Raw genomic sequence first — 23,308 nt, 5'->3', positions numbered from 1 at the left:
CGTTCGGTTCGTTTCATGCAAGAATGCGATTATAATTGATTTGCATTTGATTATGTTGAGCAGATTTTCCTCAAAGTGGCAGAGGACAACGGTGTTGATGCTGAGATGTCAGGTGAAACTGAACACATTGTCAATGCTTTATGTAAACATTTAGCAGTAGTGTCTCTGGAAACACATGACTTACTCCCGTTTGTTGTGGATCAGATGGGATTATACCCGCACGCAGGAACCGCAGACATGCTTTTGGTGACCATCAGAGCTGCCTGAAGCCTTTCACTGAAGACGACCTTGATTTCAATGACTCTGAAGGTGATCCAGGTAGTTACTTTACCCATCCTTCATCCATCCCACTTACTGTAAATATATTTGAAATCTGAACCATCATCTCACGTGCTGAAGTTTGATGTCACTCCATATGTGGTCTACAGCATGGCTAGTATTTTCAATTTAGAAGTTGTGATATTTTTTTTCATTTGAATCAGTGTAATTGTACACTATTGTATTGTTTAAAATTTTCCTTTTTTTTGCATTCGTTTTATAGTTACTTTTACTTTTATACTTTCATATTTTTTATTACATTTTAGTAATTTTGTTATTTGTTTTTATAATTTTTTATGTTTATTTTTTCATGTCAGGTTCTGTTAGAATTTTCAGAACTAAATTTAGAAATATTGCCTTGTTAAATAACTAAAATAAAGTCATTTTTATATTTCATTTTATTGTAGTTAATGTTTATTTTATATCAATTAGTGTAATTTTTTACAAATATATATATTTATTTTTTAGTTAATGATAACAGTAATGATTTGAATGTGCTTTTGTAAATATATACTTTTTTTGTTATTTATTTATTTTTTGGAATTCATTTATTTCTGTGATTTCAAACACTTCAAACTGTCTGTTTTAGTTAATCAGTTTGAAACTGATTCAGTGATTCATTTGTTCTTTCATTTTAATGCTATGTATTCTTACTTTGGTGCATGTGAATTCATATGACATGAAAATATATTATTTTTTTTTTACTGGAAGATATGGCATTTGGTAAGTAATATTATGATTCTTAAACTGTTTGTGGTTGATGTGCACCTGCAGAATCTCGTGAGACAGACTGGCTGGGCGGTGCTGATGGGAAAGGGTCGTACCAGGTGAAGGGCTGGAGTCTGAAGAGACAGCAGTTTGTAGCTTTGCTCTGGAAACGCTTCCTGTATGCCAGACGTTCCCGGAAAGGTTTCTTTGCTCAGGTATGGTCTTCATACTATATTCTGTGTTGTCTGTTTGCAGATCTTTAAATGTAATATAGGCCTACTTAAAAACGCATCTTTCCAGATTGTGCTTCCCGCTGTGTTCGTGTGCATCGCTCTGGTCTTCAGCCTCATTGTCCCTCCTTTCGGAAAGTATCCCAGTCTTGCTCTGGAGCCCAGCATGTATGAGGAGCAGTTCTCCTTCATCAGGTATATGCTACCATCCACACACTTGCATCTGTGCTTTAATTCCCATCATCCTCTGAGAGTCTAATGACTGGTTTCTGACTACAGCAATGACGCACCAGAAGACAGACACACGAACAAGTTACTTGAAGCTCTGATGGACAATCCCGCTTACAATGAACAATGTACAGACCAGCAAAACGCTGCGTGAGTCTTCAAATGTTTTTCCAATATTGCTGTGTTATAAATGAAAAATACTAATGAATCAACTTGCATCTAGAAGAGTATTATATTTAATTGAATCTTTATTTTATTTGAAAATCAACTATGAAAATTCCTGTAATTAAAATCCCAATCCTTTAATTAAATTATTCAGTTAATATCAGAGATCTCTCTATTTAGCGATTTTATAACATTTATCAATTATCAGAAATGATCTATATAGATTTGCATGAAACCTGGTTTCTGCCACCGAATAACAATTGGGTCTTTTTTCCTTCGAATTTCAAGATATTTTCAAACTAGCAATTGTGCATCAAGAAGTCAGTATTGCATGATAAAGTCACAGCTGTGAGAAAAGAAAATCTGAATTGCGAATTTGTATGCAATTGCGAATTATGAAGTCAGAACTGTGAGATATAAACTCACAATAAAATAAAAAAAAAACCTATATTTGACTTTAAAATTCGCAAATTTCATTTTATCTCACAATTCTGAGAGTCAGCATTGCAAGAAAAAAAGTCAGAATTGCAAGATATAAACTATCGCAATTGCAAGTTCAGTTGAAAGAAAAAAGTCAGAATTGTCAAATAAGAAGTCACAGTTGCCTTTTTTATTTATTATTCAGTGGCAGCAACATGCTTCCATAATTTTTTAAAGTATCCAATAAGTAGAATATTTTTTTTTCTTTTCTTTTGTGAAAAGTAGCAAATCATGTCCAATTAAAGATGGAGACTGGATGGTTCCAGAGATTCCCAGGACCATTCAGGACATCTTCGTCAAAGGGAACTGGAGTATGGAAAACCCATCGCCTCTGTGTGAGTGCAGCTGTGAAGGAAGCAAAAAGATGCTTCCCGAGTGTCCGCCAGGCGCAGGGGGTCTGCCGCCGCCTCAGGTAGACATATTCACCAAACACTGTGCTTCTTCTATAGCAGTATCGCTTTATTATGTTTCAATGAAAGTACAACGATCTCTTCTGATTTCTCTTAGATCAAAGTCACCATTAATGAAACCCTGCAGAATCTGACCGGCAGAAACATTTCAGACTACTTGGTGAAAACATATGCACAGATTATTGGGAAAAGGTAAATGAAGACAACCCAGAAGTGAAGGCTTGCATGGTGCTCCTGGTTTTCATTCTCCTAACTCTGTGTTGTGTTGTTTTGTCTGTTCAGCTTGAAGAACAAGCTCTGGGTCAACGAATTCAGGTAAACTTATCAGTGCAGATCTATTATGATGAGAATCCAGTGGAAGATCTGGGTCGCTAATCTGTTTCTCATTGGCTGTTTTGCAGGTATGGTGGATTCTCATTGGGTGCTAGAAGCTCTCAGGCCCTCCCCCCTGGTGATGAGATCACTGTTGCCATCGCTCACATTCGTAACCGCTTCAGTCTTCAAACGGTATGTCACCCGTCTTAGGTTTATGACTGATGTTTAAACACCAGCTAGTGGTCATAAACATGAAAGCAGTTGTTGCCCAATGTTTGGGATTTACCAGCTTTCAACCTGTTTTTATTGTGCAACCCACAGGGAACCGCGGCTGACCGCTTTCTGGGAAGCCTGTCGACTTTCATCCGAGGTCTCGATACCAAGAACAATGTGAAGGTGAGTACTGACTGGATGTATTTGTCTGACCTTACTGACATAGATGTCATGTTTGTCATGGGCATGATGAAAGCGCACACATTTTTTTATAAGTAAAGACTTCACAAAACTTACTAGTGCTTGATTATGTAAGGTATTTATGTCCTTGTTTTAAGTCTATAATGACTAATATTATTGATATTTAAATAATCGAAATATATTAAGAAATAAAAGTATATAAATAACTTGATAAAATAAAATAATTGTATATATATATAAATATAAATACACACACACATGCATTTATATATTTTAGAAAAAAAACATATTTTAAATATATTTATTTATACATTACATGAATATAAATATAGATAAGGTATAGATTAATTGTGCACTACATATATATATATATATATATATATATATATATATATATATATATATATATATATGTATTTCTAAAATTGTAAGTTGCATATGCACTAAATATAGAATACATAAAAAATTAAATGTCCAAAATACATAAAAACTGCATGTGTAAAAATGCTAAAAGAAAATACACTTATTCACAGGTCTTAATGTCCTTTATAGTGGTGGAGGCTGATAGAGACACAATGAAACACTGTCAGTTGAGACCAAAGTGAATCTATTTTTGTAGATGGACAGTCTATTATTATGCCTCATAAACATGGCTGATAGCACAATGTCAAGCAGCTGTAAGGGCTTTTGTTGGTTTATAAGAGTGAGAAGAGTGACATGATTGTGTGCTTTTGCAGATCTGGTTCAATAACAAGGGCTGGCACAGTATCGGAGCCTTCCTCAATGTCATGAACAATGCCGTCCTGCGTGCTAATCTTCCCCCCGGCCTGGATCAGTCCAAATTTGGCATCAAAGCGTTCAACCATCCGCTCAACCTCACCAAAGAGCAGCTCTCACAGGTGGCGCTGTAAGTAACCCAGAGCGCAGATCATACTCCACTCCATTTACACACACAGTCTTGACATCTCTGACCTTTGATCCCATCTGCTTCCCAGAATGACGACCTCAGTCGACGTGCTGGTGTCCATCTGCGTCATCTTCGCCATGTCTTTCGTCCCGGCCAGCTTTGTGGTGTTCCTCATCCAGGAGAGAGTGAATAAAGCCAAACACATGCAGTTCATCAGTGGAGTGCAGCCCTTCCTCTACTGGCTGGCCAACTTTGTGTGGGACATGGTGAGGATCAAGTCAAGTGTTTTTATTACAAACGTATCAACATCTGTTAAAATACCCTTTGACTGATTGCATGTTTGTCCTTCAGTGCAATTACATTGTCCCAGCGACCCTGGTCATCATCATCTTCATCTGTTTCCAGCAAGAGGCCTATGTGTCCTCCACCAATCTCCCTGTTCTCGCCCTCCTGCTGCTGCTCTATGGGTAAGACACAAAACATCAGCCCAGTAGCCTTTACTATTTATTATACACTACTGTTCAAAAGGTTATGGTCAGTAAGTTTTTTTTCTATGGAAGAAATCAAAATTAATTTTACAGATGATTTCTATTTGAAACAATGTTGACTTTTGAATTTCCAGTCATCAAAAATCCTGAAAAGATGTAGCAAGGTTTCCACAGATATTGATAGACAGAAGTGCATAGTAGAATTATTTAAGGATCATGTAAACTGGAGTAATGATGCTGAAATCTCAGCTTTACATCTCAGGAATAAACTACAGTTTAAGAATATTTTCAAACAAGATACAGTTATCTTAAATCTTAATAATATTGCACATTTTTACAGTTTTTACTGTATTTTCGATCAAACAAATGCAACCTTGGTGACTTCTTTAGAAAACATTAAAATCTTACAGACCCCAAACTTTATAGACTAGGTTTTTATAGACTATATATATGATATATCTAAAAATATGTCACTAATATGAAAGCTTTGGCCATGTGCATTTGTTTGTGTCCATCTAGGTGGTCCATAACACCCCTGATGTACCCAGCGTCATTCTTCTTTAAGATTCCCAGTACAGCGTATGTGGTTTTGACCAGCGTTAACATCCTCATTGGAATAAATGGCAGCGTATCCACATTCGTCCTGGAGCTTTTCGGCAGCAATGTAAATTAATATTTCTCAGATGTCCTGGATTATATATGTTACGTAATCCAAAGCCCTAAATTAACCGTGGTTTCTCCTCAATGTTTTTTTTTTTTTCAGGAGATTGGTGGCATCAACGACATCTTGAAGAACGTGTTCCTGATCTTCCCTCACTTCTGTCTGGGCAGAGGACTCATTGACATGGTGAAGAACCAAGCTATGGCTGATGCTCTGGAGAGATTCGGTGTGTATTATTCTCACAAATACACTCTTTAGTAGAACTAATCAAACCTTTATCATTTGTTCGAATAATGTTCTTTTTAGAATGTTCATTTAGAATTTCCGCTCTAACCAAACTGTAATGAGACAGAGACGTTCAGATCCAAGTGCAGAACTTTAATGATGAGAATGGTCAGACAGGCAACGATCAGTGACGGCGTCAGGTATGTAGGGATAACCAGAATCAATTACAGAAACAAGCAGATGTCGGGGGCAGGCAGCAGAGAATCAGAGTCGGTATAAACAATCCAAAGGTCAGGTACAGAAAACACAAGGAAACCGCTCGGAAATGTCAGACTGGCTAAACAAGCCTTCGCAGAGAGTGTGCTGCTTTTATGTGTGTGTAAATGAGGTGCAGGTGTGGCAAGGAAATTGACTGAGGAATGATGTGCAGGTGTGGCAGGGTGATTGTGATGCAGTGACTCATGGGGAATGTAGTTCGGGTGTGGTGCAACAGATGAGAGGTGCTAGAGTCCGAGTGACATCTGGTGGTTGATGTGGAATTGTCCTGATTGGAGTGCCCTCTACTGAAGTTCATGGGCACTCAATCTAATGATCGTGACACAAACAGACAGCTGAAAGTGTTTTCCCACAGATATTGTTTGTTAAATGATTGCTGATGTTGATTTGGTTAGAGGCCCGGGTCAAAGTGACATCTAGATACGGACATAACAAGTCCTGGATCATTTCCATGGAAAGGCATTAGGACTGCAGCTGCTCAAACACGTTTTCCTCGGAACATAATCGCATTCTAAGAAACACATCAAGGCCGTATGAAGCTGAATTTAATTTGTAGACCTTGGCATGTTTCCAAAACCTAGCGAGCAGCCTAATTTGGCAGTGTTTTTCAAAAACACTTCATTCAATACCAAAAAATAATGACTCAAAAAGTTCAGTCTAATTACTGACTGACTGAAAACTGAACATTTTTTAACCATATTTGTGTGTGCTGTGTATGTCTATACTTACTGGAGCATTGCATCGTTACTTCAGCAGCATGCACGCAACACATCATACTCTTGTTTCTGCTTCTACTGACATATTTGTGCATGTTTTCAGGCGAGAATCGCTTCCGCTCTCCTCTGGCGTGGGATATGGTGGGCAAGAATCTCTTTGCCATGGCCATAGAAGGCGTGATTTTCTTCTGCATCACCGTCCTTATCCAGTACCGTTTCTGCATCAAGGCCAGGTGATGATACTTTCATACTTCAGTGCAAAACAAAAGCATGTGAAACTGTTTGTAATGTATGTAATGTTCTGGTATTGATATAGGTCGGTCAGCACTAAACTGAAGCCGATCGGAGAGGAGGATGAGGATGTGGCCAGAGAGAGGCAGAGGATCTTGTGCGGAGGAGGACACACTGATATCCTGGAGCTCAAACAGCTCACCAAGGTCTGTGACAAACACACACACACACACACACACACACACACACACACACACACACACACACGTATTTCTAGAAGATTCCATCTACATTCTGTTTTTTCAGTTATTTTTCTGACATTTACTAAGGTGGCTCGAGCCAGTAATTATTACATCAGTGTTGTTGTTTAGCTGCTCTATAATAATATTGCTCATCCTGCAGGTTTATAAGAGAAAGCAGAAGCCAGCTGTTGACAGACTGTGTGTGGGCATCCCACCAGGGGAGGTGAGATCATCTTCTTAGCTAATAAATAATAGCTTTTTGTTTATTTCAGCCTGGTGTTGTATGATTAAACCGATGCTGATTATATAATGTTCTCTCGTCAGTGTTTTGGGTTGCTCGGTGTGAACGGAGCTGGAAAGACGAGCACCTTCAAGATGCTCACAGGAGATTCGGTTGTCACTAGCGGAGAGGCCTACTTGGCAGGAAAGAGGTGCATAAATTAAAATGATTCAATTAATACTTTAAACACTTGGTCTTGTGGCTTTGACGTTGTTAATATGATAGAGTAATCCTAAAAATAATGCTCACATTGTGTTCCAGTATTAGTGGCACTTACATAACATTTCAAAAAATGTATTTCATGACAGTTTTCATAATAGTACCGCCAAACTCTTGGCTTGTCTTCTGCAGCGTGCTGACGGAGATCGATGAAGTGCATCAGAACATGGGCTACTGTCCGCAGTTTGATGCCATCAACGACCTGCTGACTGGACGAGAACATCTGGAGTTTTACGCCATTCTGCGGGGCGTCCCAGAGAAGGAAGTGTGCGAGGTCCGTTTGTAGCTGCTATTGAAAGGGAAAGTCTGACTACTGATGTTGCAGCTGGTTATCGAGGGATCTGATTGGTTGTTTGTTGGTTGCAGGTGGCGGATTGGGGCATTCGTAAACTGGGCCTGATGAAATATGTAGACAAAGCTGCTGGCAGCTACAGCGGAGGAAACATGAGGAAGCTCTCCACCGCTATGGCTCTCATCGGAGGACCGCCAGTGGTGTTCTTAGTGAGTGTGCAACTAACTGTATGATCATTTATTCAGCTTAGTGCATCATAATCCAAAAATGCATCACAGGTTTGTAATGATTTGGAGAGCAGGGAAGAAGGCTACATGTAAATAATAAAATGCATAAAATGCCAAATAAAACACAAATGCATTGCAGACGCAACTATACAATTGTGCATAATTAGTAAAAGTATAGCAAAATGAATAATTCATTTGAATTATTCATTCAATAATTATTATATTATATTATATTATATAATATTATTGACATTTGAAAGGAAGGACAAATTATGCAGTTGCGCATATTGCCAAGTATAGAAAAATATATAAAAGCTATATAAAAAACTAAAAATAAAAGCTAAGTATTATCAACATTTTAAAAAACTAAAGAAATTGTACATGGCTGTCAAAATATAGAAAAATATAGAAAAGCTGAATAAAATATAAAAAGCTATATGTTTTGTGAGGTGAATTATTGGCTGCAAAGAGCATTATCCATCAAAAAAAGTTATGTAACTGAATTCAAAACCACCAAAAAATATGCATTTTTACTCCAAAACCCCCCAAAACACGGGTCTAAATAGGTCATTTGCATTTCATGGAAAGATCTTATGTGCTGCTAAGTGCTGTTGTGTAACAGATTGGCCTTTTGGCAGACCTAGTTTTCCCAGAACAAAAGCGATACCCACACATTGGCACATTTTAATACACCATAAAGCGTTTAATTCCCAAGGAACCGGGTTGCATTTAGCAGTTAAAGCGAGGCAGTGCAGTGCTCCAGTTTCCTGCTGGCCGTCAATCAGAGCAGAGGAACATGATCACGCTCTTCCCGCTCTTTATGGTGTTCTGCTTGTGTTTCCTGCTCAATTTGTGGGCGATGGTTAACCTGGCTGTCGATGTGGTTACAGGACGAACCCACCACTGGGATGGACCCCAAAGCCCGGCGGGCCCTGTGGAACTGCATCCTCAGCATCATTAAAGAGGGACGCTCGGTCGTCCTGACCTCACACAGGTCAGAGAGTACCTCAGTCAGGGTGATCTATTCCTTCAGTCTGACTTCTTTGCATGACTCTGCTGTGTTTTTCTGCAGTATGGAGGAGTGTGAAGCGCTCTGCACTCGCATGGCCATCATGGTGAACGGCAGGTTCCGCTGTCTGGGCAGTGTGCAGCACTTAAAGAACAAGTACGCAGTAACACAACAGCATTTTGAATCATTCCAGAGAATCGACTCTTTTGAATCAGCTGGCTGAGCTCTTTTGCTGTGGCTCTTCCAGGTTCGGTGACGGGTACACCATCATCCTGCGGGTGACGGGGGCCGATCCGCAGCTGGAGCCGGTGATGGAGTTCATCGAGCGGGAGCTGCCGGGAAGCACGCTGAAGGAGAAGCACAGGAACATGCTGCAGTACCAGCTGCCCTCGTCGCTGACATCCCTCGCCCGCATCTTCAGCCTCCTCTCCAAGAACAAAGAGCAGCTCCACATCGAGGACTACTCCGTCTCACAGACCACTTTAGATCAAGTAAGAGAGCTCTATGGGATATTAAATATATATTATATATATATATTTAAAAGAAATCAATACTTTTCTTTCCACAAGGATGCATAAATTGATCAAAAGTGCCAAAAAGACATTTATAATAAAATATTTCTTTTTCAAATAAATGCTGTTTTTTTTTAAACGTCTTTAAAGAATCTGTTTCAACTGTTTCAACAAAAATACTAAGTTGCATAACTTGTTTCAACATTAATAATAAGAAATGTTTCTTGAGCAGCAAATCAGCATATTAGAGTGATTTCTGTAGGATCATGTGACACTGAAGACTGGAGGAATGATGCTAGAATTTCAGCTTTGATCACAGGAGTACATTACATGTCTATATATTACAACAGAAAACAGTTATTCTAATAATATTTCAATATTTTATAATATGACTTATAATAAGAAAAAAAAATATAAAATTTAAATTATTTATTATTTCTTTTAAATTGTAATATTTCAATAATTCATAATATTCCTGTTAGCAAACACACACACACACACACACACACACACACACATATATATATAAAAGCAACAATTCAAATAAGGAGAAAATTAAACCAAAAAGCTTTTATAAAATTACATTATTTTAAATTGTAATATTATTAAAATATTACTGTCATAATAAGCAAAAATAAATAAGCAAACAAATTAAGCAAAAAAAGCAATTATAAAATTAGTTTGAAATGATAATATTTTTATATTTTGTAATATAACTGTTATAATAAGCAAAAGAAATTAATGAAGCAAAAATTAAGTTATTTTATTTCACAATAATATTGTTCTACTTTGTTTTACCAAATATAGGCAGTTTTGGTGAACACGAGAAACTGCAATCAAAAATATTAAAACATCTTGCAAACTTTTGAACTTTAGTGTAAAAAAAAATAATTAAAAAACTGAAGTTTGCTGAATAGCAAAACCTACAAATTTGCAGTAAAATATAGAACAAAAACTAAATTAAAATTACCGCACTAAGTGTAATCTGTTGTGACACTCTTGTTTGTCTGTTCATTTTAGGTATTTGTCAATTTTGCCAAGGACCAAAGTGACGAGGACCACTTAAAAGACATTTCCATTAACAAAAACGATGCAATCGTGGAAATGTCTCATCTGAATGCCTTCCTCGTGGACGAGAAGGCCAAAGAGACGGTGGTGTGATCCGCTGTCCGATGGATACAACAATCCACCTTCATGGGACTAGGGTGTCATTTTTTTTGTACTACTTTTTATTTTTTTGTTCAATTTTCAGCTCTGTGTGTTTGTGCCCACAAGAGGGCGCTGGACCTGAAGCACACTACTGAAACAAACCATGCAAATCAATGCAAAAAAAGAAGATTGAAGTAAAATGAACGCTGATGACAGCGAGGCAGAGCCTGGTGCTCGTCTCTCCATCGCGAAGAAACTTGAAGCTGTTCGCAGTGAATGTTTGATTGAAAAGACATCTGCGAAAATATCAAGCAAACACTGCCAATGAGATCTAACGTTAATTCAGGGCCGAAGTTCATCTCATTTGGCGCAGGCTTCAAACTTTGCATTTCAGCAACTACTCTTGGTCTTTGTACTTTACTTTTTTTAGACATGCATTTTATAACCATAAGATATTTTGATGCAACGACGTGCAATGTTTCACTATTGTTATTATTGTCAAGTGTTTGAGAGTGTCGTGCCTTGAAACAACACTCCGCTAATGGACTCGAAGCGTGGAGCACACACTGTCATCATAGCTTTGGTGGTATTTACGTCTACTGTGAAGATGGAGCGGACGACTTAAGAAGTTAATTGCATGCTTTTTACGTGGATGACGTGTTTAGGACTCCATCGTAAGCTCAAGCATGTTCCAGCTTTGTCATCCTGACGTATTTCTATATGGGTTTCAACAGATGTTCACTGATCTTGAGCTGAGTTTAGTGGGACTTCGTGGTTGTTTTGTGTCCACAATGGGCAGAAAGCAGAAGCGTGTTCATATTGTGTGAAACTGTACAGAAACAAATCATGTCTGTGCCAAACCAGGTCAGGTGGTTTAAAATCATAGCAGATGAACGTAGTATCAAGCAAATATGTTGTCGGTGTTGGATGTTATGGTATAGTGGCTCTCAGCAGGCTACTAAATGTTACTTTTTTTAGTTGTTTTCTACACCATGTGATTTGAAACGAGTTTTATCGTACAATAAGGCCTTGAGAGACAAAGAAATGACATTCATAGGCCTCTAGTGCAGGAGTTAATATTTCAGGATGTGCCTCCCAATCCTAAAAACTTAAGTTTAGTTTATTATACCACTTTTAAGATCTCGACCAATAGCACCGGTGTTCGCCTGCAGCGTGAAGTGACCAAAAGCAATGAGGTGCTACAGATTGAGATTATTTTCCAAATCCACAAGGTGCTTTTCAGTCAAACACCTTCAGAAATTAAGCAACAATCCCTGCTGCACATTGAACGTCATGGAAGAAGCAGAAAGGCATACTTTCCTTGGTCCAAAACTGAAGCACTTTATAATGTTAAACTGGTCTTGACCTTCACGATTCACAAACAGGAGATTTTGTGTGTAACAGAAGGTTAATAGACAATTTTAGATGTCCCACCGTGGCCATTATTTTCTGTGTGACAATTTATGTGTTTACATTTTAAATATTAAAAAGCTATTTCAGTCGGTCTTGTGTCCCTTTTCTATTATGAGAGTAGAAAAAAAGAGAGAATTGCAATAAATAATGTTACTTAAATGTTAGTCGATGACAAACTTTCTGGAGGTGCACTTGTAGGATAAATGCTGATTTAAATATATATATATATATATATATATATATATATATATATATATATATATATATATATATATATATATATAGATGCATATAGACTGATTTTTATTTATTTATTTTTAAAGAAGAGGCTTAAGAAACATGCAGCCAAACATGCATAAAAAAGAAAAGAAAAATTAAACCCTTTTTTTAAATATGGCTTAATGCATGTTTTCTTAAAGTACATAAATGTTGATAATTTCCACAAAGTGTACTTTTAAGTGAAAGGCTTAAATTGCATCACAATCACGGAAAACAACTTTAAATATTTTTTTGTCTTTCTTTCTTAATTAAAAAAAAGTGTAGTTTCCTAACAGATAGATTAATCGGTTTACTGATTGATCTATAAAGAAAATGTTGCATTTAATTTTAAGTTATTTTGGATTCTTTCCACGAAGAAAAAAACAAAACAATGGTAACGTGTTTATCAGAACAAACTGTAACATCAGTTAACTCTACAGTCTTGTATCTCTGCGCAGGAACTCCATAATGTCTCCCATAGACACTAAAAACTTTTCGTACTACTTTCTTCTCGATAGATGGTGCTAAAGTCACAGAAAACGAGCTCAACAGTCCGAATCGTTGTAGAGAATCGGTTCGTTCGAACGACTCGTTTAATGAACCTCTTCAAAGACGTGATTCACTCATTCTTTCCAGGTAAGTTAAGTGTTCCCGGCGGCATTTTAATGTACGGTTAATAGGTTATTATTTTGTAAATTATATTACTGCTTATCACTGTTGTCGATCAGGTTACTATAGACCACGTTTGTGTATTGCAACAATTTTGGTAACGACATTACCGAGATTAATACCGTTGATAAATCCCATGCATTCGAGTGATTCGCAATTCCTTGTGAATCATATTAACCGAATCATTACAAAAGAATCTCTTCAAACGAGCATTCAAGATTCCTTCAATGTTAACTAGGCATAACAGACGTGAAACGTGTGCTAATAGTAACGTATCTTCGAGTTTGGACCGTCAGAGCCCAGTAGCTTGCGCTAATGTCACACCGAGGGAGCTGAAGAGTGAAATAAGTTCTGTTCATACTTGCGTGTTTCCCGTGTGACCGAAGAAAAGGAGGAGAGGACAGCTCCGCCTTATTCACCTTGTCACGAGAGAATTACTGCACGTCAGATCCTGAAAAAACAGACCCTAATCTATTTACTTACACTCACGTTAGCGGCACGAGTGTGTTTATATTCTTGCGTGATTGCTACAACCTACGTATCTTTGTTTCTAAGGGCATTTGTGCGTATTAATTACCTATGTGCAACTTTTACACCACATTCCTCGGAAATTGCAGCAGGACACGCTGAGCGCGCGCTGCCAACTCCCTGATTAACTCCCGCGCGCGCTTGTGATTTTCATCAACTCAGGAATTATGGGATGCTGCGGTAGCACACAGGTAATACATCATAAAACACAACAAATACATCGAGCAAATGCATGCGGATTGGAGTCTGGAAACTTTTTGACTTGAACGAGTACATGCACTGCATGAAGTTACGAGTGTAGGAGCGCAACACTCACATTAAAGTCACTCATATACAAGCAAGGATCTTCTAGATTTATAAATAAGAAATATGTGTGCTTTATACATCGAGCTATTGCGCTTATCGCCTTTATCACATCAAACTAACGATAAATGAATGCAGAGCTTTGTTTGTCAACAGTGTAAAGCTCATTTCCGGTAGCACGATGGTGGCTGAACACACCCAGGGTTACAGGATTAGTTTTGAGTTGACAAAACCAAACCGGTCCAATCCGGCTTTGTTGGTACCATGAAGCCCATCATCAACTTTCTCTGTAAACTCAGGTTTAATTCTGAGTTAATGGAGTGCACATGAAAGTGTGACCTCATTAATGAACAGCCAATCACATGCCTTGAATCTGTGATTCACTTCTCAGGAGAGTCACTACCAAAGATTACAAGATTGAAAAACATGAAGACTTTAAACACATTTACAAGATGACATGATCTATACATGAAAGAGGGAAACTTTTAAAAAAATCTTATATATTCACGTTTAAAGGTAATATTATATATTATGTATATGTTTATATTAATAAAAAAATGGCTTTATTGCATCAGACGCGTGCGTCACTTTGCTTGAAGCTGATTGGTAAAATTTCAGTTTGAGATCTCTTGGTAAAATTTCAGTTTGAGATCTCTAAACCAGAACATAACATAACAGAAGACGTAAGTACTATGGTGATTAACACCACTAAAAGCCAAGCCACTTTCATGGTACTTAAAACCCAGGATTGGTGCAAACTAAACTGAAACTTACCTGGATAGCCAGCTAAACCAGCTTCATGGTACAGGCCCCGGGTTTCACTGAGAACGAGTCCGGTGTGTTCAGACAGTCCCATTCACTCACTACGGTGCTTTCCTACTGTTTTATTCCTGCTTTGTGCTGCTGAACTTTTTGAAGTATCCCCAAGATTTTAGGATAAAAAAAAGGAGCTTACAATTTTGGAAACTGCGACTGGTTGTTATTTTTATTTCAAAAACAGTATGCTCCCGGTAAGAAACAACCAATCAGAGCTGCGGTCCGTAACTTTTTTTTGTGTGTTCAAAGTATACAAAATGTATATAATAAGCGAGTACACCTTGAATCCATTTTCCAAACCGCGTTTTGAGCTTGTCCTGAATCACTAGGGTGCACCTATAATAAGTGTTTATATTCGGACTGTTTTAGATTGCTTCGGGGATACCGCGGCGGAGTAACCCAGTACCTTTGTGATTCTTCATAGACACAAACAGAGAGAAGTAGTTCCGGCTACAATGTTCTTCCACAAGACGCAAGCAGTTCTGTTTATTAACCGCTAGAGCGTCAAAAGTTACCGACGCTGCAGCTTTAAATGAAATTTTTAAATGTTACCTTTGCAACTAACTGATATAAAACATGTTTAAGTTGAGTACTAAACTACTAAAAGTAATAATATATAGACATAATTAATAAAAACAAATTAATAAATGAAACAAAAGCACAAAAATTAACTAAAACATACATAAGGACATAAACACACACACACAGACACACAGACACACACACATATATATATATATATATATATATATATATATATACACACATACATACACCGGTACTTTAAAAAAAAAATATTTCTTTATGCATGCATGTGTGTATTTATTTAGCTATATTTTTATGTTAAAAGAGAGTTTGTATGTGTCAACTTCGCTTTACAGAAGAGCCGTGAGTGGAAACCCTTAGAGCAGAGGAAGTGCACAGACATCCCATGGCTTCTTCTGTTCATCCTCTTCAATATCGGCATGGTAGGAAATACAGTTCACATATTTAAAAACAAAATTAATTTTAATTAAGTGTTTTTTAATTCATTTGTTCAACTTAACTACTTGAATTAAATGGCATGCTGTCTGTTTTATATGGTAAAAATACCTTTATTTGTGACCCTGAGCACAAAACCAGTCTTAAGTCTCTTGGGTATATTTTTAGCAATAGCTAAAAAAAAAAAAAAACATTGTATGGGTCAAAATTATCTTATTATGTTTCTTTTATGCCAAAAATCATTAGGATATTAAGTAAAGATATTTTGTACATTTCCTACAATAAATATATCAAAACTTTATTTTTTGATTAGTAATATGCATTGCTAAGAATTCATTTGGAAAACTTTAAAGGTGATTTAGGGCCCTCAGGTTCCATATTTTCAAATAGTTGTATCTCGGCCAAATATTGTCCGATCCTAATAAACCATACATCAATGGAAATATTATTTATTCAGATATTCAGATCAAATCTTCATAAAACCAGTTGTGATCCATGTGCTGATCATCATCTTGTGTTTCTGTGGCAGCTCTGCATCTGTGGCTTTGCCATTGCGACAGGGGCCGCGTCCAGACTCATATCAGGGTACGACAGCTACGGGAACACCTGCGGTCAGAAGAACGCCAAAATCCCGGGAATAGAGCTCAGCGGCCTCGACCACACGTCCAGAAAGTATGTGAAGAAACACAGCTGCCTCCTCTGGAGGGTTTCACAGGTGTTGAGTGACAGTTTCTTCAATGGTTCTGTCACAGGTATGTGTTTTTCCTGGACCCCTGTAACATCGACATAGTGAGAAGAAAGATTAAATCTGTGGCTTTGTGCGTCTCGAAGTGTCCAGACACGGAGCTGAAGACTTATGAGGATCTCAGAAAGTTCTCAGAAGTTAACGGTGAGCTCAGTGCTGTCACACACGGCTGGAGGTCCTCAAATGTGATTCCTGCCTAATGGGGTTTTGTTTTTCTGTGTTGTTTTCTCTAGGATCTAATTTGTGTTCCTACGATGTACAACCGGAGTCGTATTCCTCTGATGCTAATAAGGCTACAAAATGTCCAAAACTTCCTGTCTATCCAAGGTAGTCCATGTATTTAATCTGTGTTCGTTAGGGGACTGTAAGATTTTTTTTTTAGGAATGTTTTTGAAAGAATTCCTTTCTGCTTATCAAGGCTGTGTATGAAAAACAAATATATGTATATTTATTATAAATTAGAATATTATAATTTTGTATGCTTTTAAAATAAATTATAAAATATTAAAAAATTAAAAATATTACTGTTTATTAAAATATTTCCACAAAAAAGCCACTAACTAGAAATGGCAAGTTGCAAATCATGATTCATGGCTAAAATAAAAACTTCTGGGAATTTTAACCAAGGTCAATCCCATCAATATTTCCACCCAGACATCCAGCAATGAAAACAAAAAGGTTTAGCTTGATCTTTTATTTGTAGGTTTGATTAATTTCTATTCAGACTAACCTATATTCTGTCTTTTTTTGGGGTTGTTTTTTGTGTAGTGCATCCTTACCAGTGTTTCACCGCTGTATGCCAGTTGACATTTCCTGCTACGCCAGGTTTGCCGAGGCCTTCATCTCTTTCGTCAGTGACAACAGCGTGGTGCACCGAGTCATCGCTGGAGTGATGACATCCAAAGATATCATCATGGGCCTGTGTCTGCTCGCTCTCGGTCAGCTCATGACACAGCACTCTTCTCATCAAAACATCAGACATCATATTTTTAAGCAGTTTACTAGTTTGATTTGAATATATATATATATATATATATGTCTTTGCTCTGTGCTGCAGTTCTGTCTCTGATCCTGATGGTTGTGATCCGCTACATCTCTGTGGTTCTGGTCTGGATTCTCTCAGCCGTTGTGGTGGTCGGGTCCATCGGTGAGACTTCAGTATTTAATTTAGATCAATGACAGGGCCATGGGCCGCTGTCCCGCTGCAGATGTGTGAGGCAGTGCTGTGTTTGTGGCAGGTGGGACGGGGATCTTGTGGTGGCTGTATGTGGATCACAGTAAATCTGTGAATGGCACTCGACCGGCTCTGGAACTGGAGGTGGCCAAAGACAACCAGACAGCCCTGCTCATCTACGCCATCGCTGCCACGGTCTTCACTGTATGTCTGAAGTCACACGCTACTGTATGAACTGCAAAATTAGAGTACTGTGCAGATATGTAATCCTGAATAACGGCGCTCCTCAGGTGATCCTGCTGCTGCTGATGTTCTTCATGAGGAAGCGTGTGGCGCTCACCATCGCTCTGTTTCATGTGGCTGGTAAAGTGTTCACCCATCTGCCTCTGCTGGTCCTGCAGCCCTTCTGGACCTTCCTCACGCTCATGCTCTTCTGGGTTTACTGGATCACCGTGCTCCTCTTCCTCGGATCCGCAGGTCTGTCAGAGCAATCAAATGAAGGTCTGGGGTGGGCCGCATTTCTGGGAGAATGAGTTTTTTTGAGGAAGTAAAAATGCACAAAATTCCTCAGGAAACTTTCCTGTGAGGGTTAGGGTTAGGGGTAGGGTTGGTGTAGGCCCATAGAATATACAGTTTGTACAGTATAAAAACCATTACTCCTATGGGATGAACCCACTTTTCACAAAAACAAACGTGTGTGTGTGTGTGTGTGTGTGTATATAATATTTTATTTTTATAATTTTTTTTAGAATGGACAGTAAAATGAATTAAACTTACTAACTCTAATGGCATTTTGCTGAAGTTCACATCTAAAAAGCTATTAACCTGTTAAATGTCACCCCGTCCCGTATACGGGACGCCTACGTTGACTATACTATATTACAATCAAATTTAATCTAATCTTGACAAACTATATATCGTTGGAAAGGTCTAAGACTCCCAAATATATATTTTACCAATATTTTTTGTTAAAAATTATGTAGGAAAAGTAATAGATCACTTTATGACAAGAGTGCACCCTCAGAAATCTACATTACAAAAGGAGTTTTGACCTTTGTTTAAAAAAAAGACTTCCTCGTTGCCTTTTTCTCTATCACATTTTAGAAATCATCAGAAGTTATATATCACTTGAAAACATAAAATCTCAAAATTCATCGTTTAAAACCCATTTTAAAATCAGACATTGCATTACCATGTAAATGGCACATCAAAATCATGTTACAAAATGTTTTCAGTCATGAATTATAAAAGTTTAGGTTTGTATCATGCACATTCAAGTCTATCTTCAAAAACGTGAGTGTCAGTTATCAGGTTAAAAATGTTTTTTTTTTTTTTTTTTTTTTATCGCAGCCATACAAATGGTCGCTGTATTCACAATGTGCTTATTTTTTTATCTCATAAGAAATATTATCATAAATATCTCATAAACATTCATTATATTCCCCAGCCTCATACAGAAGGCTGTTGTATTAAATTTCAGTGCTTCTCCAGCTCTGTTTTCCTCACAGGAAGTCCAGTGCAGAATAACCAGACGGGTCTGGTGGAGTTTCGAATGGACGGGCCGCTGCAGTACATGGTGTGGTACCACGCCGTGGGCCTCATCTGGATCAGCGAGTTCATCCTCGCCTGTCAGCAGATGACCATAGCCGGAGCGGTCGTCACTTACTACTTCACCAGGTCAGAGGTCAAAGGTCATTCACGTTCCTCCATCTGTCCAACAGTCGTGAGTTCTACTCTGTTTCTCTGTCTGATTCTAGAGATAAGTCTCAGATGCCCTTCACGCCCATCGTGACGTCTGCGCTGCGTCTGATGCGCTATCATCTGGGCACCGTGGTCAAAGGAGCCTTCATCATCACTCTAGTGGAGATCCCCCGCCTCATCCTCACCTACATCCACAGTCAGCTCAAAGGAAGAGTCAGTCACCGACAAATAAAACCTTCTCTAACATTAAATATATCTTTACTTGCATTTTGATCAATTGAAAGATTAATTAAAGAGCTGAAACTCTTAAACTTGCGCTTGTTTTGTTGCTGTAGGAAAACTCCTGTGCGCGCTGCATGCTGAAGGCTTGTATCTGCTGTCTGTGGTGTCTAGAAAAGTGCCTCGCTTACCTGAACACGGTGAGTCTTATGGCACAAATATATGAATGAATTTGTGTTCATTTGATGCGTTAATCATGTCGCTTTTCTTCAGAACGCATATACGGCAACGGCCATAAACAGCACCAGCTTCTGCACGTCTGCACGAGACGCTTTCATCATCCTCGTGGAAAACGCCCTCCGCGTGGCAGCTATCAACAGTGTCGGGGACTTTGTGCTGTTTTTAGGAAAGGTATTTACAGTGTTACTTTAATAAAGATTTATGTACTGTTTGTAGTATTTATTAACATTTTTATTTAGCTTTTGTTTAGCATTATTTTCATAGTAAATTCAGTTTATTTTAGGAAAGTTTTCATAATTATTAATATATATTCCATGGTTATTTTAAGATTTTTATTTCTATGTCAGTTTTTAGTATTTTAGTACTTGCATATTATTTCAGTTAGTTGGCAAGGCATCATGTAGTATTTTCATGAATAATTGTTTTTTCCCCGTTCAAATTTTTTTTTTTTTAATCTCAGAATTGTTATATCATTAAACTTAAATTTCAGTCAACAAAAAACGTTTTAATCTTGAGGTATCATTTATGTCCATAGCACAAACGTGGGACAATTTATGTGCTAAAGATCCCTAAGTGATAAGCCTGGTCATTATTTTTAACTAAAACCAACATTTTAATACTTGAAATAAAATATACATAAACAAAAAATAAAAATGTATAAATATATATATACTTCAGCTAGTTGTTAAAGCAGTATTACCCATTTTTGTTTAAAGTACCAAAATGACTAAAACAAAATGAACTAATAAATAAAAAAGCATTCTATATAAACTAATAAAATTACAAACTTTACTAAAATTAAACTGAAAAAACAAAATAGAACATTTAAATCTAATTCACAATTTTAAACATGGTTTAATGATGTATTAATGATGCTAAAACTGATTCCAGAAGGTCTAACAGTTGTTTCTTGTGTCTGGAGGTGTTGATCGTGTCGTGTACGGCGTTTGCGGGCATCCTTTCACTCAACTATCAGCGTGAATACACCGTCTGGGTGCTGCCGCTCATCATCGTGTGTGTGTTCGCCTTCCTGGTGGCGCACTGCTTCCTCTCCATCTTTGAGATCGTAGTAGACGTCCTCTTCCTCTGCTTCGCCATCGACACCAAGTACAACGACGGCAGCCCGGGCAGAGAGTACTACATGGACAAGACCCTCATGGTGAGCGAGTTACCCTTCATTTCCTCTTCAGTCTTGTGTGGTTATATGTCACATTAAATATGTTATTTATGCCAATCTGTGATCATTCATGTAGGAGTTTGTAGAAAACACCAGGAGAGACACGGAGCGGTACAGCAAAGTAGAAGGAGACAGTCGAGAAATGAAATCCATGGTGAGTTTAAAAGAAAACATTTATTATTGTTTTTTTTTTTTTTTTTTTTTTATCAAGTTTCTCATTATTTACTCACCCTCATGTTGTTCCAAACCTGTCTGAGTTTTTCTTATGTTGAGCACGGAATATGATATTTTGAAAAATGTTGATGGTAGCCATTGACTTACAGTGTGTTTTTTTTCTTCCATACTATGGAAGTCAATGGCTACCGTCAGCATTTTTCAAAATATCATATTCCGTGCTCAACAGAAGAAAAACTCATATAGGTTTGGAGCAACATGATGATTTGTAAACATTGACGATTTTCATTTTTGGGCCAACTATGCCTATTAGACTTTTGGAAGTTGGATATTCCAGCAGAACAAGCACAGAATTAAAATCACATTTCTTTACTCGTGTCGTTTATTATATTTCAGACTGGAGGTACACTGGCTTGATGAAGACCGGCGCTGTATTACATCAACTGACAGGCCTAAAAAGTGCTATTGAGATGCACAACAGCTTCTCTTCAGGGAATTCAGTGTGACAGACATCTGTCATCATGACTGCAGGCCATTTGACATTAGAATAGCTCCAGGACAGTGAGCTGGGTATATGCACAAAAAAACAACAACACAAGACTGGATGTCTGCATTGCTACTATATCTGCTCCTAAAGAAAGAAAAAAAAAAAGTTTAAACTTGCATGGAAAAGACTTCCGAGGTTGAAAATTTGCAAGTTATTTTAAAATAAAAAGGTAGGAGCATAAATATCAGTTTTTATTTGTTTTATTGGGGTTGTCAATTTTATACAGAGGTTATGGACTAGCAATAGCTGCCTTTATTTTGGTTAAAACACACTGTCGTTATCTTCTGCTTTAGTTATCTAACTTAATTTTTTAAGATGCTTTTGTATTTTATCTTATGTCCTTTTGATTTTGAAAGATTTTCTTTTGTAACGGATGTGAAATACACTCCTGTCTGCAACTGTCAATGTTTTTCTATGTAAGCAATATTATTGGATCCTTTCTCCTTGGTTTCAGAGCAGCTGAATGATTCCTTGAATGTGATTTTATTATTCTACAGTAGTTCCTGCTTCTATTTTCTCTGATGATTTTTTGTACAGCAGTGTGTTACAAGCAAATATAATTTGTTCTCCGCTTCTAAATGAACATCTTAATGATTTTCCTCGTGCCAATAAGCAGAAGTGTGTAATTTATACATCACAAACAACACTAAACAGAATTGCAATCTGTTTGTACAAGAAAAACAATACTGTGGTGGCCTGTTTGTACCAGCAATCAACAAAATTATTTGTGCAATTCCATTTAGTGCTGAAATTACACTTTAGCTTCAATCAATTACATTTGTGTGTGTGTGGGTGAAAGGAAAATTTACTTTTAACAACCATCTTTAAACGCTCAATAAAACCAAAGAAATGTGCAAAATGTTATTGACTCGTTGTTGTATCAATGTTCATAATGAAAGTGAGCGAAGGCTGAATGAATGAAAACGCAATAGAGATACCCAAAACAAATTACATTTACTAAAGGATTCAATGGGCAGTTTACCAATTGAAGTGTAATTTGACAGACGTTTAACAGATTTAAGAAGGCGGGTGAGTTTTGAGATGTTTTTTAGTTTAGGTATCGTGGGCTGCTCTTTATGACACAAGTGACAGCACAGAAGCAGCTTCAGTAATTCACTAATGCCTTCTTTCACTGGCACTTTCCCATCATGCTCCAGCATCGCAATGACATCTGTGGAAAGATAAACATGAATTATACAGGGAAATGCTTGTATCTCTAAACAGCTTTTAGAGTTTTTTTTTTTTTTTTTCAATTTTGGAAATAATTACTAATCACTCAAAAAGGAACACTTGCAGAAAATAGACTCCCTCTCATGCCATAAAAGGTGTAGAGGAATTGTTCTTAGGAATGGATTTGGAGAAATTCGCCCAGAAAACATAAAGTTTGATTCTTTCGTGAAACTAACATCATACTCTGTCTAAACTCAGCATGCACCTATCACTTACCTGCTAGTGTAATATGTATAATAGTATAACAAGAGCAGAATGTGTTGCAGATGAAAACAAAACACAGGGAGCTAAACTCACATGACGCACGATCTTCTTCATGGACGTCAACTAACAACAGAAGTGCAAATACTGCCACCTAGCGGCCAAATACAGCGCTGGCCTCTCACTAGAGGGGTAGGCGTATATTTACTTAAACGAAATCATATATATTA

At 37.5% G+C, this 23,308-nt stretch overlaps 2 protein-coding genes across 2 annotated transcripts in view; both read left to right on the top strand.

The window, feature by feature from the left end:
- Positions 1–11,921, top strand: part of LOC113044077 (ATP-binding cassette sub-family A member 1-like) — a 34,787-nt gene extending 22,866 nt beyond the window's left edge. Inside the window, exons 26-50 of the mRNA XM_026203679.1 lie at positions 64–112; positions 205–318; positions 1,093–1,241; positions 1,327–1,451; positions 1,536–1,634; positions 2,352–2,541; positions 2,637–2,731; positions 2,822–2,854; positions 2,941–3,046; positions 3,176–3,250; positions 4,006–4,175; positions 4,264–4,441; positions 4,527–4,642; positions 5,183–5,327; positions 5,427–5,550; positions 6,645–6,774; positions 6,858–6,978; positions 7,175–7,237; positions 7,339–7,445; positions 7,646–7,787; positions 7,880–8,014; positions 8,923–9,026; positions 9,105–9,197; positions 9,289–9,532; positions 10,574–11,921. Of these exons, the coding sequence (XP_026059464.1) occupies positions 64–112; positions 205–318; positions 1,093–1,241; positions 1,327–1,451; positions 1,536–1,634; positions 2,352–2,541; positions 2,637–2,731; positions 2,822–2,854; positions 2,941–3,046; positions 3,176–3,250; positions 4,006–4,175; positions 4,264–4,441; positions 4,527–4,642; positions 5,183–5,327; positions 5,427–5,550; positions 6,645–6,774; positions 6,858–6,978; positions 7,175–7,237; positions 7,339–7,445; positions 7,646–7,787; positions 7,880–8,014; positions 8,923–9,026; positions 9,105–9,197; positions 9,289–9,532; positions 10,574–10,714 (3,048 nt within the window). The 3' untranslated portion in view covers positions 10,715–11,921. The remainder of the gene's footprint in view (positions 1–63; positions 113–204; positions 319–1,092; positions 1,242–1,326; positions 1,452–1,535; positions 1,635–2,351; positions 2,542–2,636; positions 2,732–2,821; positions 2,855–2,940; positions 3,047–3,175; positions 3,251–4,005; positions 4,176–4,263; positions 4,442–4,526; positions 4,643–5,182; positions 5,328–5,426; positions 5,551–6,644; positions 6,775–6,857; positions 6,979–7,174; positions 7,238–7,338; positions 7,446–7,645; positions 7,788–7,879; positions 8,015–8,922; positions 9,027–9,104; positions 9,198–9,288; positions 9,533–10,573) is intronic.
- Positions 11,922–13,514: 1,593 nt separating this feature from the next.
- On the top strand, positions 13,515–21,713 carry LOC113044076 (choline transporter-like protein 1). The gene is made up of 16 exons (XM_026203678.1): positions 13,515–13,761; positions 15,571–15,657; positions 16,200–16,342; positions 16,423–16,559; positions 16,649–16,742; positions 17,184–17,353; positions 17,473–17,562; positions 17,654–17,793; positions 17,880–18,066; positions 19,098–19,266; positions 19,347–19,503; positions 19,626–19,709; positions 19,783–19,920; positions 20,672–20,908; positions 21,003–21,080; positions 21,497–21,713. Exons 1-16 carry the CDS (start codon positions 13,738–13,740, stop codon positions 21,515–21,517), a joined length of 1,956 nt encoding a protein of 651 aa, XP_026059463.1. The 5' UTR covers positions 13,515–13,737; the 3' UTR covers positions 21,518–21,713.
- Positions 21,714–23,308: the final 1,595 nt, after the last annotated feature.

This window comes from Carassius auratus, chromosome 26, assembly GCF_003368295.1.
Source record: "Carassius auratus strain Wakin chromosome 26, ASM336829v1, whole genome shotgun sequence".
NCBI classification, from domain to species: domain Eukaryota; kingdom Metazoa; phylum Chordata; class Actinopteri; order Cypriniformes; family Cyprinidae; genus Carassius; species Carassius auratus.
Note: the sequence above shows the minus strand (reverse complement) of the source record. Positions and strands in the feature narration are given on the sequence as shown.

What these genes read in the sequence shown, in the direction of transcription:
- LOC113044076 (XM_026203678.1), top strand. Translation starts at nt 13,738, where the DNA reads ATGGGATGCTGCGGTAGCACACAG. An exon ending in CTCGACCACACGTCCAGAAA is followed by an intron (nt 16,343 to 16,422) that starts GTATGTGAAGAA and finishes GTTCTGTCACAG; the next exon opens with GTATGTGTTTTTCCTGGACC. An exon ending in GTCACTTACTACTTCACCAG is followed by an intron (nt 19,267 to 19,346) that starts GTCAGAGGTCAA and finishes GTCTGATTCTAG; the next exon opens with AGATAAGTCTCAGATGCCCT.